Below are 20278 nucleotides of genomic sequence, written 5' to 3' on the forward strand. Positions count from 1 at the left end.
GTAAGATTGTGTGCCTAGTGTTTTATTTTGCTTTGAAACACTCCCAAACACCCCCTTCCTCTTGTGAGCAACCTTTACTGCAGAGACAAGGTCAAGGGTGATAACCCTAAAGACCACCACCAACAGTCACCGAACCACCTGACTCCAGCCTTGATGACTTTGAAATGATCTCTGCAAGGAGAAGAATGCAGGCGCCCTAATCTGTATCAACAGCCTTGTTTTTTTCCAGCTAAACCTATAAACCCCTTGCAATCTCCTCTCAAGGAAGGACACAGCTTGGAGGCATTAGCCTGCTGTGGCCTCCTTTGCCTGGCAGAACAATAAAGCTATTCTTTAGGCCTCACCCCAAACTCTAAGAGACTTAATTAGTGCAGTGTACAGAGGCCAGTTTTCAGCTACAGTCCAGCCTTGTTTTACAAACATGACCAGGGTCACAGAGGAAAGCAGTCTTCTCTCCTGCATAAATTCAAAAGGATCAGCTAGAATCATGTTTCTGAAACTGTGGCCTGTGGAATAGGAAGCGGGAAAAGGAGCAGATGTAATCCTGAAAATGCCTAAATCCTAAGATTTTTTTTTGTTTTACTTTTCTTCCTCCTTGGCAAATTTTCTTTTCTTTTCATCTTTTTCAAAGGAATTATAGTCAAGTTACAATAGATTTTTGATTTTGTGTTTTACGGAGCGGAAGAAATGAAAAACAAAAAAAAAAAAAAAAAAAAATTCAGTTCTGATTACAATTATAGATAAAATAAGAATGATCAGAAACATTTTTAGCTACAGAGATAATTGCCATTAGGAAGTTATTTCCAAACCATAAGATTTTGGTTTCTTTCTTCTTTTTTTCTAGCTGAGGTTCTTTGGATCCTTGGAAAATTATTCTCTGGCACTCACGAAAACTATTCCTTTATAGCAATTCTATACATTTTTCTCATTGAGAAACAGTATATCGTTAATATGACAAATTCTGGTTAATGGCAAAGATGACATTGTAATATTCATGCTGATGCAAAGTCCAGCTAAATCTCTCCCAGTTTTAAAACTAAGTCATATTTGATCTCTTTTAACCTACTTTCCTTTCGTGGATATGCTATGGGGATCAAAGTAAGAAATCAATAAAGATTAGACCTTACTACCATGTCAAAGATTCTGACACTCTCTGGTTTGAGTCTAGACCTAAATTATGTCAGGCCCAGCTCTGGGGCTTATTGACAATAGGATAAGTTGTGACTATACAGCCTAGATTTTCTAAATTGTGACCAGTTTCCAATGGAACATGTTATTGCATTTTGTACCATAATTAAGTCAATATTTATCAAACTGTACATCTTAATTTGATTTTAAAACATGATTATTGTAAGTATCTCCCAACTACTTTCAATCACACTTATGACCCCACTATTGATAAAAAAAAATTTTTTTAATTATAATCTCAGGTTATTATTTACCATAAATTGGCTGTCCTCTGCCTAAAATCTTACCTCACCATTCTTTTTACTGATTATTTAAGATTTATCTTTAGCAATGAGGAGACTACTAATTTATGGTGGCTCATCATTAGTCACAGTATTTTTACAAAAAAAGTTATAAAGGTGGTGATTTTCTTACTAAATAAATTCATATCAAATACCTGAATGTATGGGAAAAATTTTTAAAGTAGGACACTGATTATTCAAAGTTCCACCACAAAATCAAAACATTTTTGGTATCTGGGGGTGATTAATCTAAGGAGGTATATGTTTGGGTGTGTGTGTGTGTGTGTGTGTGTGTGTGTAAAATTGCAAAATGGTAATTCTGTTGCATATCCAAACCTGCATTGTGCATTTTAAAATCAATGCTATAAAAGAAACCTTTTCCTGAAATTTATCCACCTTGATAGTATAATTTTAATGGTTTCATTAAATCCATTTGCATGATAAAACATCACAATTTACATGGTATTGTACATTCTGGTTAATTTCAATTTTTCCTCTCTTTATGAATAAAACTGATATATAAAACTATTGGGTTGGAGTTCCTGCTGTGGCTCAGTGGTAATGAACCGGACTAGTAGCCATAAGGATGTGGGTTCGATCCCTGGCCTCACTTAGTGGGTTGAGGATCAGGCGTTTCTGCAAGCTGTGGTATGGGTTGCAGATGTGGCTTAGATTGCTGTGGCTGTGGTGTAGGCAGGCAGCTGCAGCTCTGATTTGACCCCTATCCTGGGAACTTCCGTATGCCACATCTGGCCCAAAAAAGTAACAAACAAACAAACAAAACAGCTGTGTCTGTTCCACCCTTGATGTTTCCAATCAAACCAAATCATTTGCACAAAAATTTCATATCTTGTTCCTAAAAATAACTTTGAATCACGAGCTGATTTGAGGGTGATTGGTTAGAACGTTCCTCATCCCTCCTTCTAACCTCCAGCCCTCTGCTCTATCTTTCTTGTGCCAAATGAATGCCCCTCCTTAGACTATTTGCTCAATTTTTCTTTTTTTTTTTACTAAGATCTTATTTATTGCTTCACTTTAGTGTACATTTTTTTCACTACTTGGTATATTTAAGGGCATTTAGGTAGATGCCTAGGATGCAGAAGCAAATGGGAAGGTGAACGTGAACTGTATACCCCCGGACTAAACAAAACTTTGATAAAGTATTGAGGCAGAATATTAACTCAGGTAGTCAGTGTAGGAGCATGGGCTTGGATGCATTCTTTGACATGGCCATTGATTAACATCCGTGGCTTAAGGGCTCCAGGAAGTAACATCCCCACAAGCCTTGTTTACTATAGGGAGTGTACCTACGCCCAGAGGAACCTTAATCCCTAATCCCCTGTGACTCAGTCTACAGGAAGAGAAGGGCAAAGAAACCATGAGACTTACAGGACATTTCCACTCCTAAGACCCAATTGGACAAGGACTGATATAGGTAACTGTTCAAGGCCAACGGGAGAAAACCACATCTTTCTGGACCCCAAGTTGGTAACCCCCATCTTTAAGGGATAAAAACCCCTATGAGACAATAGTGAGAGGGGCTCTTTCCCCCCCCCCAGCTGTCCTGAGAGCTGTTTGCTTTCCTGTAATAAAGACTTTGCTTACTTGCCGCCTGGGTGTTCTCAGAGCTCATTCTTCAGCTGCATGAATAAGAACCCAGATTCCAGTAATATTTTTCCAGCATCAGTATGAAACCGGAGCAAAAGATATGGGACCCCCTAGGTGGATGAATTCACTTGCTGCCAATGAAAAGTTTTTAATATCTGGCCAGTATTTGTGATAGGAATACTTGCGTTCCCTTTATGGGTGGAGAGACAGGGGCCAGAGCTATCCAAAGCTATCAAGTGTTAGTCCCAAATCTAGTTATCCATCCCTCAGGAAAAAGCAGAAAGAAAAAAAAAAAGAGAAGAGAGAAAGAGAAAGTAAAGAAAACTTGATCTTTGTCAAGTTCCGTCTTAGAAGGCATTTTAGCAACCATTTGTTATTTGTCTCTCCAGACCTTTTCTATACTTTTACTGTTTTTTTTTTCTTCAATTTTATATACAGTAATATCTTTCCAGTGTCAAAATATACTCATAGTGGAGCTCTCTGGTGGCACAGTGGGTTAAGGATCCAGTGTGGTTACTACAGAGGTTCAGGTCGATGCTGTGGTTGGTGCTGGACCTCAAGAACTTCCACATGCTGCCAGTGTAGCCAAAAAAACCCGTATATCCGTGTGTGTATACACACACACACACACACATATATATATACACACACACTCATACTAATGCCCAAAATTAATTGGTCTTTGGATATACTATAGAATTCAATTTGACAATATTTTATTTAAGAATTACCTTTGTGAAAAAATAAATAAATCACAGGAGTTCCCATCGTGGTGCAGAGGAAACGAATCCGACTAGGAACCATGAGGTTGAGGGTTTGATCCCTGGCCTCGCTCAGTGGGTCAAGGATTTGGCGTGGCCATGAGCTGTGATATTACCTTTGTGTATTCATACATAACAGTAGTGTTACTATTTCAAGGGTTAGTCCTAGAGGTTCAGTTATCTTCAAATAATGTAGTTGATGCTTTTTCATGTTTGTCTAGGCTCTGGAACAGATAGCATATCATGATTCCTAAGACTGGAATTTTTAATTTTAGTTTAATTTTAATTTTAGGCTGCAGTTTTAAATATTTTTTTCATTCCTCTATGCCCATTGGTCCATTTAGATGTCATGTTTTTAGACTTTTTTTTTTTTTTTTTTGCCTTTCAGAGCCACATCCGCAGCATATGGATGTTCCCAGCCTTGAATCAGAGCTGCCGCTGCCAGCCACAGCCACAGCAACACGGGATCTGAGCCGAGTCCTTGACCCACACCACAGCTTGTGGCAACTCTTTAACCCACTGAGAGGGGCCAGGGATCAAACCTGCATCCTCGTGAATACCAGTCAGGTTCTTAACCCACTGAGTCACAAGAGGAATTCCCATAGACAAAAAAAAAAAAAAAAAAAATTGATCTTTTACAATTTTCCCAATGGGGTTTCGATTCAGATTTTTGAAGTATCAGCAACATTTACTTATAGCATTCTTTCATTCAGAATTGCATTTTCCTTGGGAGTTCTCTGGGGGTCTAGGGGTTAGAATTCAGTGCTTTCACCACCACGGCAGCCTGAATTCAACACCTGGTCTGGGAACTGAGATCCCACATCAAGCTGCTGCATGCCACCCCCACCCCCAAATAAAAAAGAATTGCATTTTTCTTATTTCCTGTGATAATATATAACACTGTACATGTAGGCATCATTATTTCGTCCTTGCTCACATTATACTAGGCCTTGTATTAGCTGCACAATTTGCATTTGGGCCTCACAGTGATTTTGACTATTCTCAGATAATTCATGTGCTAATGAAACCAGCCCTGTCTCTCCTCGCTGCCCTCTTCCTCTTTTCCACTCTAGTCCAATTGGCCAACATTTCCCAACCCCTACTATTGCCTCCGAACCATTTTGATTTCGATATCCCCTCTTCCTCAACTATAAAACACTCTCTGCATGGTAGCCACAGTGATCCTTTAAAAAGAAAATCAGAGAGTTTCCGTTGTGGCTCCATGGGTTAGGAACCCAACTGGAATCCCTGGCTTCGATCAGTGGGTTAAGGATCTGGCTTTGCCTTGAGCTGAGGTGTAGGTTGCAGATGTGGCTCGGATCTGGCATTGCTGTGGCTGTGGCATAAGCCTGCAGCGGCAGCTCCAATTTGCCACCTAGCCTGGGAACGTCCATACGCTGGGAACAGGGGTGTGGCCCTAAAAAGACAAAAAAAGGAAGAAAGAAAGGAAGGAAAGAAAAGAAAAGAAAGAAAGGAAGAAAGAAAATCAAATCATGTCACTCCAGTCTTTAAAATTCTTCATTGCTCTGTAGAACAAAATCAAATGGTTTGGTGTAAGCTGCAAGGCCCCTCATGCTGCTTACCTGTCTCTTCAAAGGCATCTAATATCTCTTTCTCCTCTTTACTTTACAGCAACGTCACACCAGCCTTTGTCCACTGAAACTTAGCTATTTCACTTAAAACCATCTGCTTCAAATCCTCATCTGTCCAATATTTACATTCTGATGTTTATGATCCTGCTATTGTCACTCAGCTTTCCTTTGTTGGCATTGGCCTGGTTTAATTTCACTTAAACTTTGATGTTTTAACCTTTCTGGCCTACTTTCTTAATCAGTACCTTTAGTGTTAACACGACTTGTTGCGATAAGAGGCCTCCTTTCAAAAAAGTCTATTCTGGGAGTTCCCATCGTGGCGCAATGGAAATGAATCCAATTAGGAACCATCAGGTTTCGGGTTCAATCCCTGGCTTTGCTTAGTGGGTTAAGGATCCAGTGTTGCCGTGATCTGTGGTGTAGGTCGCAGACGCAGGGCTCTGGCATAGGCTGGCAGCTGTAGCTCTGATTAGATCCCTAGCCTGGGAACCTCCATATGCTGTGGGTGCAGCCCTAAAAAGACAAAAGACAAAAAAAAAAAAAAAAAAAAGTCTATTCTTTTTAGATTATAAATGTGTTGAGAAAAATTATCTAAAATAGAGCCAAAGGAGGGCCGAGTGTTCATGCAAGACCATTTGGAGCCCTAACAGTGTCACTTTAGGATTAGTTAATTATCCAAGGGATGGCTTGTTTGACATACTACTTACTATTGATTAGAGACCAGTCTCTGAAGTTACAGATTAACTTGCAGATTTTTGTATAAAGACTGGCAAATGATTTCTGTTGAGTAGGAAATATCACCCTAACGCTTATGATTGTGCCACCATATAGGATATTAACCAATTCCTCTGCCTTTAACTTAACAATTTGATTTTAACATTTTCCAAAACTCTGTAAACATTCAGTTTATCAAGTGCTTTTTTTTTTTTTTTTTTTTTTTTTTGGCTTTTTAGGGCCACACCCACAGCATATGGAAGTTCCCAAGCTAGGGGTCAAATAGGAAGGAGCTGCCGATGCCAGCCTACACCACAGCCACAGAAAACGCTGTATTTAAGCTGCACCTGACATAGCACACGGCAATGCCAGATCCTTAACCCTCTGAGCAAGGCCAGGGATGGAACCCGCATCCTTAGGGATACTAGTCGGGTTCCTGACCCACTGAGCCACAACAGGAACTCCCTCCTGCTTGCTCTTTTGAACCAGCTTTCTCATCCTGCTGAGTTCCTCATTCATAAACGAAATATGTTTTGGGAGTTTCCTCATGATTCAGCATGTTAAAGATTCGTCATTGTCACTGCTTTGGCTAGGGTTATCCCTGGACCAGGAATTTCTGCCTGCTGTGGGTACAGCCAAAATAAAGATTTTTTTTTTTTTTTTCAAAATAAAGAATATTTTGGACACACAGTATGAGTCATTGTTTTAACTTTTTTGCAAATTATACTTTGACACATGTAAAAGTCCAGAAAAAAAAAAGATATCATAAAATAGGAAACTGGCTTTTATCAAGAAAAGAAGGCCAGAAATTTTATTATTCCTGTCCACCCCACATCTGGATCTTCAGGTCATTGGAATGAGGGGAAGAAAAACATGTTAAGTTTCTCTTGAGTTCTTGGCCCCTTGTGCCATCTCTCCATCTTCCTGGCCTTCTATCCCCGATGTATTTATTCGAAGGAGGTGTTGGAAAGGACACCAGACTTTGAGTCAGAAGTTAGACCTAGTCACCAACCAGATGTGTAACCTCGGGGAAGTTATATAACTCCTCCGGCCCAGAATTTCCTCTTTTGAATTGGAACTAATGAGATAATATGTGCTAACTCACAACACAGATGGAGATAGATTAAAGATGTGGGCATCAACAGTTAGGCTACAAATACTCTAAAAAAATTGATACTGGGACAAGAAGAACTTTCTAAGCATCATTAGAACCAAGTGGCATAGGAGTTCCCATGTGCACAGCAGTTTAAGGATCTGGCATTGTCACTGCAGGAGTTCGGGTCGCTGCTGGGTGCATGTTCCATCTCTGGCCTGGGAACTTCCATATGCCATATGTTCCAAAAAACAAACAAACAAGAAGGAGGAGGATAAAAAATGGAGAGGAAGGGAAAGAAGCCTCTAGGCACCCATGGAGAAAGGAAAAGAAATGCGCCTGGATTGAGGTAAAAGGTAATGTTTAAAGATTTCCATGCAAGCGAGGAAGCAAAAATCCAGGATGCTTTCATTTAATTCTCAGGATATAATCCCCTCTTTAGATATCTAAGAAGGAAAGACAGAGGTGATGATTTATTATAACTTTTCTTAAAATCCACCTTAAAAGGAACTTCTAAGTACCATGACGCTGTTTCTGTGATTTTCTTTTATAAACATCGTGTTCCCTTGTCTCTGCAGCTGCATTCAATTTTGTTCACAAAACATAGGCATCATATAGATGCGATGAAAAACAAGTCACCATTTCAGTCAGTTCACCATAAATCTCTCTGCCGTTATTATTTTTTATTGAAGTATAGTTGATTTACAATATTGTAAGTTCTGCCCTACAGCAAAGTGATTCAGTTATGCAGACTTATATACATTCTTTTTAAATATTCTTTTCCATTATAGTTATCTCAGGATATTGAATATGGTTCCCTGTGCTATACAGTAGGACCTTATTTTTTATCCATCCTATATGTAATAGTTTGCATCTGCTGATCCCAAACTCCCAATCCTTTCCTCCCCCAGACCCTTCCTCCTTGGCAACCACAAGTCTGTTCTCTACGTCTGTTCATAGATAGGTTCCTTTACATTTTATTTTATTTTATTTTATTTTATTTTATTTTATTTTATTTTATTTTATTTTACTTTATTTTATTTTGCTTTATTTTATTTTATTTTGCTTTTTGGAGCTGAACCTGTGGCAAATGGAGGTTCCCAGGCTAGGGGTTAAATCAGAGCTACAGCCGCCTGCCTAGGCCACAATCACAGCAAGACAGGATCCGAGCCACATCTGCGACCTACACCATAGCTCATGGCATAGCCAGATCCTTAACCCACTGAGCGAGGCCAGGGATTGATCCCACAACCTCACATTTCCTAGTTGGATTCCCTTCTGCAGCGCCATGACAGGAACTCCCATTTACTTTTTAGATTCCACATGTAAGTGATATCACATGGTATTTGTCTTTCTCTTCCTGACTCACTTCACTTAGCATGATAATTTCAAGGTTGGTCCGCACTGCTACAACCAGATCTTTTAACCCACTCCACCAGGCTTGGGATGGAACTTGCACCTCTGCAGCAGTGACCTGAGTCACTGCAGACAGATCTTTTTTTTTTTTTTTTTTCTGCTTTTTAGGGCCACCTGTGGCATATGGAGGTTCCCAGGCCAGGGGTTGAATCAGAACTACAGCGCCGGCCTACATCACAGTCACAGCAACACAGGAGCCGAGCTGCATCTGTGACCTACACCACAGCCCACCGCAATGCCATATGCCAGATCCTTAACCCACTGAGCAAGGCCAGGGATGGAACATGCATCCTAATGGATGCTGGTCAGATTCGTTAACCACTAAGCCATGACGGGAACTCCCTGCAGTCAGATTCTTAACTGACTGTGCCACAGTGGGGATTCCCTTGGTAAAATCTGAACCCTGCTTCCATGACCCTGACCTAAATGTCTATGCCCTATATATAGGGAAAAAAAAAAAAGAAAAAAAAAAAAATATATATATCCTAATGAACTTTTTAGGTTAGGCTTTTTTCCCCCCAAAAAGAGAAAGAAGATCTTACTTAATGATGCATTTAGCTTTCTGATAAGTTCCCACCTCTGGAATCCGCCATGGTGTGACTTTCACACATTGATTCTCTTGACTCCCTGAGCTTCTGCACGTGTGTTTTCCATCTGAACGGCTGCATTCAGTTTCCTCGCCTGCCCAGTAAGTGTTCCCCCACATGCTGATCGAAGCCCGCTTCTCCTTTTACTTTGCAGCTTCTCCCAAATGACCCTGTATACTCTTGTGGTTTTAAGCACAAGTGGAATTTGCACTACTGCTATGCCTCCCGACTATATCTTTCTAATATGACTTCTCCTTGAAATTCTAGCTGTATAGTCAATGGCCCAGGCTCTCTTGACATGCCATAGATATTTTAGGTTGGAGCTATCTAAACATAAATTTAGGAGTTCCCATTGTAGCTCTGTGGTAATGAACCTGACTCGTATCCATGAGGAGGCGGGTTTGATCCCTGACCCCGATCAGTGGATCTGGCACTGCTGTGAGCTGTGGTGTAGGTTGCAGATGAGGCTCGGATCTGGCATTGCTGTGGCTGTGGTGTAGGCTGGCAGCTGCAGCTCCAATTTGACCCTTAGCCTAGGAACCTCCATGTGCTGCGGGTGCGGCTGTAAAAAGCAATAAATAAATAAATACATAAATATGAACATAAGTTCACTCTCATTATGTCCTTTCTGTCTTAACTTCCACCGGGATTTCTGTTTCATTATGCATTCTCACCAATTCTTTCAATCAGTCACCTAATTCAAACACATGTACGTCATCCTCACTTCCTCTCCTTCTAAACCCAGAGACCCGCATTCAGTGGCGCAGATGGGACTCTGTCAAAGGGGGCCCAGCCTCTGGAGTTAGACCTGGAGTTGGGCTGTTTTTTCTGTAAAGGGTCAAATAGTGAATACTTAAAACTTTGCGGACCAGAAGGCTTCCATTGCAACGACTCAACTTTGCCACTGTAATGCAAGGGCACTACATGCAAACAAAAGAGCTTGGCTGTGTCCTAATAAATGTGGGTTTACAACCACGGATGTAGTTTGCTGCAGTGTGCCATTTCTTGGGATCGAGAGTCAGGGTTGCTGAAATCCAGTGTATGCTATTCTTGGGGAAACCATGGGCCTGGTGTGGGCAAGGAAATGGTGCTACTGGAGTAGGAATCTTCTTGCTTCTTTTAGCTCCACTCCTATGGCTAAATTTAATTATTTCAATTTTATTTTCCAATTTTTTTGACGCGTCCTGGGCCAGGAATCGAACGCGAGCCACAGTTGTGACCTGAGCCACAGCAGTGAACAACAGCAGATCCTTAACCCGCTGCTCCACCAAGGAAATCCTCTGACTATTTTTGAGAACATACCTTCTCCTTTCCAAATTCACTGTCATTGCCTGAGTTTATTTTTTTCACAATATTTCAAAGGCTTCCTAATCTGACTTTATGTCTTAAATCTTGTAAGCAAGATTAGCTGCCTAAAATTCAGATGGAACCATGTCACCAATATACATAAAAATAAAATTCTTACGTGTGTATTTTATCAAAAGAATCCATAAGCAATTTTTTTTGTCTTATTTTCAGGGCTGTACTTGCATCATACGGAGGTTCCCAGGCTAGGGGTCGAATTGGAGCTCTGGCCTCTGGCCTATGCCACAGCCACAGCAATGCTGGATCCTTAAACCACTAGGCAAGGTCAGAGATTGAACCTGTGTCCTCGTGGATGCTAGTCAGATTCGTTTCCACTGAAGGAAGATGGGAACTCCCATAAGCAATTATTATGTATTCTAGGAAAAAAAGTTCGATCTGATTTTCCAGTGAAATCTTCCATCATTCTTTCTCTTGAGCTTTATTTTCTAGTAATACTGTGTCACTTGTAATCCCCAGAAGCAGAGTTATCTCTATTTATCCATTATCTAGTCTGTTTCACTACCTTCCCATCTTCAAATTTCCAACCAGAAAAGTCCCTTTCAGACCCTAATACTGGCCCCAATGTGGTATTTCTAGAGTAGTTCCCTTTAATTCTGTTGAACAGCTGGCAGGTTTGACTGCTTCCTCCTCTGCTCATTCTTGAGCTTACACACATCAGCAATTGAACATATTACACGGTTTTGGGTATATCTGAGTACATTTTTTGGGGGGCCATGCCCACAGCATGTGGACATACCAGCCATAGACCTGTTGCCATAGCAGTGACCCAAATTTCTTCATTGACCATGCTAGATCCTTAACCTGCTGCTCTACCAGGGAACTCTCCAAGGGCATTTTATTTATCCCTTGCTGGACCAGATGCTCCTTAAGCACAGGGATTTTGGGGTTTTGGTCACCTGTGCTTCTGCAGTGTGTCCAGAGGGTCCAGCGTAGAACGAGTTCTCATAACGCGTTGACCTGAATGCTGCTTGAAGACCGAAATCTGAAAGCAGTTAAATACTGAGACATGTTGTATTCCTTTGATGCAGAAAGAACTCCCCGATCATTACAGGCCCTGGATGGAAATTGCCAGCAAACTCCCTCACTTGATTGACACTCACCAGCTTCGAGCTCAAGTGAACAAGGTAACACTTTCTGTCTTCTCTTTAACCCCATCTCGCAACCCTCTTTTCATCATCACACCACTTTCCTTTCACAACACAGAAGTCGGTCCACAGCCTGGGCACTGATGTTAAGTTTATCACCCCAAACTATCTTACTGTTTGTAATAAGCAGAATCGTATGTTCTTGGTAATGACAAATACTTACAATTTCCAGAGACTGCCCAGAGCAATCCCTGGAACACAGGGAGCCCTAAACAAGTATGCATTTAGAAAAGGAACACAGTCTGGCTGGGAATTGTCAACAACTGATGGATAAGATCTGATAAGATCAAGCTGGGGAAGAAGAGCGGGGACTTCTCAGCGTCCTCAGGCCAAGTCATGTGGTGGGGACTCTCTGCCCTCTGATTAAGGTGACATTGATTTGCCATCAGTGTCTCGTGAAAGAGTGGAACCAAGAAGCATTCTGAGTTATAAAGTCAGATTGGTAGGTTCTTTGGAAATAATGGATAAGTCTATAAACCACAAATGGGGAAAGTTGAGCAACGTCACTGTATATAAGGAATGCTGACATTTCTTGGTCCTGGGACTCCACGGGAATAATAAGAAGGTGTAACAGGAGTTCCCATTGTGGCACAGCAGAAACGAGGCTGACTAATATCCATGAGACTTCAGGTTCGATTCGTAGCCTTGCTCAGCACATTAAGGATCCGGCATTGCCATGAGCTGTGGTGTAGGTCACAGATGTGGCTCAGATCTGGCTTTGCTGTGGTTGTAGTGTAGGCCGGCAGCTACAGCTCCGATTCGACCCCTAGTCTGGGAACCTCCATATGTCTCGGGTGTGGCCCTAAAAAGAAAGAAAAAGAAAAAAGAAAAGAAAAGGTGTAACAGGAAGAATATGGATTTTGATTGGATTGTGATGATCATTGTACAACTACAAATGTAATAAAGACATTGAGTAATTAAAACAAAAAGAATATGGATTTTGACTCAGGAAGACCGAGTCAGACCCTTGGTTTTGTCCCTTAGCAGCGATAAACCTTGAGCAAGTTACTTAACATTTTATTTATTCTGCTTCCATATTTATAAAATGTGAGACATTCTGGCCCCTAAAATTGTGAAAGCTACATGGCTTTTGAAATACCCTTTCATATTTCCTCCCCGCAATAGCATTCCTTATATATGTATATTTCCCTCTGGTCTCTTCATTACTCTCACCCATCTGGAGTGCCATGTGATTTTAGAGATATAAGAGGTTTTCCACCCTCCACGATGCTCCTTCCTTTCATATCTATAATTATAAATTCATTTAAACATATTTGGTGTGGCTTGGTGGTAACGAACCTGACTACTATCTCTGAAGATGTGGGTTGGATCCCTGGCCCTGCTCAGTAGGTTAAGGATCTCAAGGTGCCATGAGCTATGGTATAGGTTGCAGATACAGCTCAGATCCCACGTTGCTGTGGCTGTGGCACAGGCCAGCTGTTGTGGTTCCAATTGGACCCCTAGCCTGGGAACTTCCATATGCCACATATGCAGCCCTAAAAGGCCAAAAAAAAAACCCCCCAAAAACACCTAAGTGGGGAATTCCTTTGTGGTAAAGTGGATTAAATATCTTGTGTCGTCACTGTGGCAGCTTGGGTCACTGCTGTGTCATGGGTTCCATCCCTGGCCTGGGAAATTCCACAAGTCACAGGCAAGGCAAAAACAAAACAAAAACACAACAAACAAACAGCCTAGTGAATGTCTGCTAAGTGCAGGCACAAGATTTAAAACTCTGGAAGAGATTCAAGACTTTAGTGTCTTTAGTGTCTATGCAGATGGTAAACTAAACCTAAGAATTTATTTTTATGCTGCAAAAAGTCTCATTAACAGGATTCAAGACATCCCAAAAGAAAATATCTGAGAGTGAGGGAAAAACAAGTGGCCAGTGATGAAATAAAAACATTAAGGATTTTTATACCGTATTAAGAAAATTTTATCAGATCCAGAAATAAAGTCTACAGTACTAATGCCAAGCATCCAACCAAAGGAGAAATAAGACCCCTGGGAGTTCCCTAGTGGTGCAGCAGGTTAAGGATTCTGCATTGTCACTGCAGCTGCTGTGGCTGGAGTTCGATCCCTGGCCCAGGAAATTCCTCATGACTTGAGTGTGGCCAAAAAAGTAAAAGAAGCTCCCCGCCCCCGTACCCCCAGAAGCTCCTTCCCTCTCCCATCTGAGAGGAACAGGGTGTGGAAACAAGGGAGAGTTTGTAGTAAGCAGATTCAAGTTCAATTTGTGAACCAGACAGTCCTCTGTACCAGGCTTTCCCCTGGCTTCATGGGATAAAAGCTCTGTAGGTGAAGGGTGTATTGTATTGATGCTTCTCCTCTGGTCAGTGTCAGCAAGAAAAGGCCAGGTGTGTCCAGCTAACCTCTGGCTGCTGTAAACATGGGCATGGGGGAAACAGCCCAGCACAGCAATGGAATTAACCCCCTGCCACTGCCACTGGGTTAAGGAGTGTCTCTCCAGATATCAGGTCTACTTGGAAGCCTGAAGGTGACCTTATTCGGAAATAGATACTCGAGGTACCTAAAGTGATATTGCATTCCAGTGCACTCTCAGTGCAGTAAGACTGGTGTGCTTAGTGCAAGAAGGAAATTCAGACTTGGAGACACAGATGCACGGGTGAGAACATCAGGTGAATACAGAGGCTGAGATTGAACGGATGCATCTATAAGCCCTTAAATGTTCCCAAGAGTTGCTGGCAATCACCAGAGACCAGGAGAAAAACATAGACCAGATTCCCCCTTAGAGTCGCCAGAAGGAACAAACCTCATAGATACCTTAATGCCAGACTTCCAGCCTCCAGAACTGTGAGTGCATCTGAAACCAGGCTCTGTACACCAGCTCCACTTAAGTCTCGGAGGCAGGATCTTAGGTGAAGCAGAAAGAACAGCTTTATTGCTTTGCCAGGCAAAGGAGACCACAGCAGGCTAACGCCTCCAAGCTGTGTCCTCCTTGAGAGGAGATTGCAAGGGGTTTATAGGTTTAGCTGGAAAAAACAGGGCTGTTGATGAGGATTAGGGCGCCGGCATTCTTCTCCTTGCAGAGATCATTTCAAAGTCATCAAGGCTGGAGTCAGGTGGTTCGGTGACTGTTGTTGGTGGTCTTTGGGGTTATCACCTTGACCTTGTCTCTGCAGTGAAGGTTGCTCACAAGAGGAAGGGGGTGTTTGGGAGTGTTTCAAAGCAAAAGAAAACACTAGGCACACAATCTTACTCTGACTAGAAAGGAATCACTAGTTAAAGGATAGCAATGAAGCAAGGAAGAATTCATTTGTGAAAAGCCCATTAGTGTAAATTCACGGGCCCAGGCAGGACATAACATCATGGAGACTGCGTTAACTAGTTTTTAGCTGTAACAATAGTCCCTAATCATTAACTCTGGAATCAGCCTTTTGAGACGAAGGGGTGGCCTGGGAGGCTAAAGGAAAAGCCATCTACTTCAAAACATAAAGATGTGGGGGCTTGTACAAGATTTCAAGAGAAGATATTTCTGTTGTGTTCCTTGGTTGAGGCAGCCTTAGGAAACTAACACAACACTCATGGCCAGCCTCTAATCTTCAAATTCCTCATCGACAACTAACTCGGAAACAAACAAAAAAAAAATACCTTTTAGACTTCACTGCTATAGACTGAGACAGAAAACCATCATGAGAAGCAAATATTATGGCTTCCCACCACACATGGAGCTTCAGACTAAGACATGCATCCTTCTGAGTCCTTCACTTGGCACAAACAACATAATCAGTGAATTCACACTTCTTTTTTTTTCTTTTTTTTTTGTCTTTTCAGGGCCACACCCACGGCATATGGAGGTTCCCAGGCTAGGGATCCAACTGGAGCTATAGCTGCTGGCCTACACCACAGCCACAGCAACAGCAGATCAGAGCTGAGTCTGTGAACTACACCACGGCTCATGGCAATGCTGGATCCTTAACCCACTGAGTGAGGCCAGGGATCAAACCCGCAACCTCATGGTTCCTAGTCGGATTTGTTTCCACTGCGCCATGATGGGAACTCCTATTTTTTATGTTATTTTTTTTTTCCTTTTACTGCCACACCCATAGCATGTGGAAGCTCCCAGGCTAGGGGTGCAATGCGAGCCGTAGCTGAGGCCTATGCCACAGCCACAGCAACCTGGGATCCTAGCCACTTATGGCAACGACAGATCCTTAACCCACTGAGCAGGGCCATGGATCGAACCTGAATCCTCAAGGATTCTATGTCAGGTTCTTAACCCACTGAGCCATGAGGGGAACTCCTGAATTTACACTTTTCATCTTACAGTACTCCCAGGCCAACCACCATGTTCTTAGAAAGCCTCAGTGTATTTCCCTATATCTTGGTAAAAAATGTGTTTGTCGACTTACACTCCCCTGTCTTAGAGGAAGAGAAAGATTCCCCCTTCTCCACCCCCTGGGTCAAAGCTCGACAGGCAACTGATTTACTCACAGGAAGCTACCCAAGAGAGAGAACTCAGAAATATTCTAGAAACATGAGGAGGAAAATTATGTTTGTTACTAAACCTGACAACTCTAACCTCTCTTCCTGAGATGAATGGATAACCCCAAGTTACTAAACAGTAGGAAGAGAAGAAGTGCGTCAAAAAGGAGGAGTTGGAGTTCCAGTTGTGTCTCAGTGGGTTACGAACGGGACTACTATCCATGAGGTTGCAGGTTCGATCCCTGACCTCGCTCAGTGAGGTTAAGGATATGGCACTGCGGTGAGCTGTGGTGTAGGTCGAAGATGTGGCTCGGATCCTGAGTTGCTGTGGCTGTGGCTGTGGCGTAGGCTAGCAGCTGCAGTTCTGATTTGACTCCTAGTCTGGGAACTTCCATATACCATGGGTACAGCCATAAAAAGACAAAAAAAAAAAAAGAGGAGGGAGTTTCAGGACTTGAGGCTTCCAGTAAAAACCTGAAGATAAACAACCAGTGCTTTAAAAAATCTGATTAAAGGTTTCCAGTTTATTTACCTCCTAAAAATAAGTTGCTGTGTAAAAGGAACTTTGGGGAAGCAAAGAAATAAACAAATAAAAAAACTCAATATAAGCCCAAATAAATAAGGGAAAACCTGATTCCAGAAAAATAGTTTGCTTCAGTTAAGCAAATGCTGCCTAAATATGGGTGGGTTTTTTGTTCTGTTGTAATTTGATTTTCATTTGGTTTTGTTTTGTTTTTGGCCTTGCCTGTGGCATGTGGCCGAGCCCCTGCAGTGACAATACTGGATCCTTAACCCACGAGAACTCCTAAACCAGGGTTTTTGAGACCAATTGTGAAAATCTTACTCCATGTGCTCAGTATTCTCAACTCAGCCTCCTTCATATTTATACAAAGAGACGTTGTAACCAATATTCAGAGAATCGGGAAATATGCCAGCCAGCTCTTGCTAGGCACAAAAGAAAACTGTTTTGTGTTTTGATGCAATGAAGCTAAACTACTCTTGCTTTTGCAAAAGCCTTTGCTTTCCACCTTACAGGGAAAAACAATTATGTAATTAAGTTGATAACCTGAAACTGACAAAAGTATTTAAAGTTCTTATCTCACTCTTTTCCTAATCATGACATTCTTTTTTTTTTTTTTTTGGTAGAAAAAAATCCCATTACAAAGGTCTCTGTTTTAATCAATTAAAACATTATTTGTATGTTTGCCTGGGGAGAGTCTATAGGTTCTGAAATACACAGGAAGTTTCCAAAAAACAAAACAGAACCTCTAGCCAAGAGAAACCTTCTCAGTCAGGACACCTTATTCTCTCACTTTGAGACTGCCACACTGTAAGAAGTCAATAGCCACTCCTGGCTACCAAGCACCTGAAATGTGGCCATGAAAAATTGACATGTAAGATATTCACTGAAGTTTGAAGACTCACTATAAAAAGAGAGTGTAAACTATCTTAATATGTTTTTTTTCAAAGTCTTTTTTGCTTTGTTTGTTGTTTTTGGTCTTTTTAGGGCCACATCCACAGCCTATGGAGGTTCCCAGGCTAGGGGTGGAAATGGAGCTACAGCTGTGGGCCACAGCCACAATCACAGCAATGAGGGATCCGAGCTGCCTCTGCAACCTACACCACAGCTCACAGAGGCTCTGGATCCTCAACCCACTGAGCAAGGTCAGGGATTGAACCTGCATCTTCATGGATGCTAGTCAGATTCCTTTCTGCTAAGCCACTCTTGGAACTCCCTATCTATCTTGATATTTTTAATACTTATTATATGTTGATAATATTTTGCCTATATTATCCTAGATCAAATGTTATTAAAACTAAGTCTATCTGTTTCTTGGGGTTTTTGTTGTTTTTTCTACTCAAAATCTGGCTGACAGAAAATGTAAAATTACACACATGGCTCTCATTTATACTGGGCAGGGTTGCCTTCAGAGAGCAGGGCTGCAGTCTGCAGAACTGAAGTAACCCCCTGGCTCAGTCCCTCTTGGCTCTGTGACCCTATGTAAAGATCTTTTTCAGACTCTCAGTTTTGGCCTGTGGGTTTGGGGGAAGACAGATTACCGCCCTGCGTTGGAAACTTTTAGCGTTATGCCGCGCACGCGCGCACACACACACACACACCCCTTTCTAGATTCTATCCCGAGTCCATTTTTAGGGCCAAAGTCTGGCAAAGTGCGGACAGACACGGAGATGCTGCCCCCTAGAGGACAGCGGAGGAAGGAGTCCATCGCGAAGGCTGAGGCTCCAGCTGGGCCGGTCCCAGCCCATCCTTCATCTAGGAGCTTAAAGAGACAACCCGCGACGTCCACCGCTGCCCCTTCTGGCGCTTCGGACCCGGGACAGCGTCACCTGGGAAGATCCACATCAGACTGTGTCTAGCGCTGGGGAAGGGATTGGGGATGGAGGAAACTCTAGGAGGATGTGCAAGGAAGCTGGAGCTCAGAGGCTGTTGATGGCAACCAAGACTCGCCAGGCTCACTCCAGCAAAACTGAGAAACAGTCATTTTTGCTTGGGTAGCGCTGTGGGTAGTAACTCACTTGCGTACAAGGTTTTGCCTTCAATAACATCACCTTTAAACCTCCCGAAGAGTCATCTTGAACAAGGAGGAAGCAGGCGTGGAGAGGTGAAAAGACTCAGCCAAGGTCACGGGAAGTGTTTGGACTGGACGTGCTTGGATGGGACTGAACCCACCCCACCCTCACTCCAGCTCAGCTAGGTATCGGATCACATTCCTAACTCCACTGGGTCTGTTTACCTATGAAGAAAACAAAGAGAGTAATCCCCACAGCTACAGGGCTATTATTCGGGGTAAATGGACCAGTTAGCCGAGGTGCTTTCCTAAGGCAGGATTGTAAAGATTGCCCTGGGAGACGGCCCTTCAGTAAATGATAGCAATCTTGGGACTTAGTTATTCTACAACGCTCTAACTAAGCTGTCATTTCAGTGATGGTGACCAGAGTCCAGCAAAATCAGGGGGACAATTTGGGGCACTTCGTGAGCAAAATCATCTGAAATGCCTTCTACACGGCAGCATCTTAAGATCAGAGGAGGAATGGGTGTGTGCAGAGACTCAGGCCCTTCAAAGAAACATAGCCCATCTTTTACACCCAAAGATCCCTTCAAGCCACAGCAGCCCTATGTCCATCCCACTCCTGCAGCTGGTAATATCTGGCAATTCTCTTGAACAGATGCCCCTCTTGAACTGCCAGTTCCTCACGGGTTACAAGGAGCAGCACCTGGCCCACCTGATCCTGAGCTTTATCACCATGGGGTATGTCTGGCAGGAAGGAGAGACGCAGCCCAAAGAGGTAGGGGCAGAGGGACGCCTGTTTTGTCATCCAGCAGGTCTGCGGCACCCGGGGTGTGCTTGCTCTACTATTTTCCCTGAAAATGGGTCCCTTCTGGGTTTCCTCCCTCCTGGGGGATATGAATTGAAGGAAGGGCAAAGGGTTCATTGACATGAAAGATGTTTCTACCTTCTGGCCAAGGGTTACTTTTCTTTAGAACCTGTAGCCCTTTCATCAAGTTTTGGATCTTTTTTTTTTTTTTTCAATTTTTATTTGGTACCCACTCTCCTCCAAGAATTTTGAAGTCTCCAATTTGAAGGCAAGTCCTGAGATGTCATAAAAAATAGAACAGCTTCCTTTTAACAGCGTTTTGTGCTCTTCTACACATCTATAATCACAGTCAGTGTTCACCGTCCCGGAAGGTAAGTATGGCCAAGCTCTGCCCATTTTGCAGACACCGGGGGGTGGGGTGGGGGTAACAGAAGTTAAATTGCTCGCCCAAGGTCAGATAGCAAGTTTGTGGAAATTTCAAGGCCACAACGCAGATCTGCTGCTATCACGTCAGAGGCGCACGTTGCATGTTATAACACCAGTCTTATTTTTGTTTTTCATGTTGTTTACTATCTACCAGTATGGGTCTGTCTCTTAATAATTCATGTAAATCCCTTTTGAATCTTTGCATAACATTTACAGTTTTGCTCTGAACCTTGGGACATGAGATCTTTGAGTTCCAGTAACTGCATGGACCCCTGGGTGTCCTCACAACAGCCAGGAGGCCCTGGCAACTTCTTGATGTT

The 20278-nt window shown here is 42.5% G+C and overlaps 1 protein-coding gene across 7 annotated transcripts in view; it reads left to right on the forward strand.

Moving 5' to 3' along the window:
- Nucleotides 1–20278, forward strand: part of IDO2 (indoleamine 2,3-dioxygenase 2) — a 67367-nt gene that overhangs the window by 6909 nt on the left and 40180 nt on the right. Inside the window, exons 2-5 of one of the 7 annotated variants that reach the window (XM_021077736.1) lie at nucleotides 11634–11729; nucleotides 18349–18910; nucleotides 19139–19250; nucleotides 19383–19502. In XM_021077736.1, coding sequence (XP_020933395.1) covers nucleotides 18870–18910; nucleotides 19139–19250; nucleotides 19383–19502 — 273 coding nt within the window. In that variant the 5' untranslated portion in view covers nucleotides 11634–11729; nucleotides 18349–18869. Of the gene's footprint in view, nucleotides 1–7416; nucleotides 7594–11633; nucleotides 11730–18348; nucleotides 18911–19138; nucleotides 19251–19382; nucleotides 19503–20278 lie in introns of those variants that run through there. The other 6 variants (XM_021077737.1, XM_021077741.1, XM_021077740.1 and 3 more) reach the window with 6 other exon arrangements.

This window comes from Sus scrofa, chromosome 17 (genome assembly GCF_000003025.6).
Source record: "Sus scrofa isolate TJ Tabasco breed Duroc chromosome 17, Sscrofa11.1, whole genome shotgun sequence".
NCBI classification, from domain to species: Eukaryota; Metazoa; Chordata; class Mammalia; order Artiodactyla; family Suidae; genus Sus; species Sus scrofa.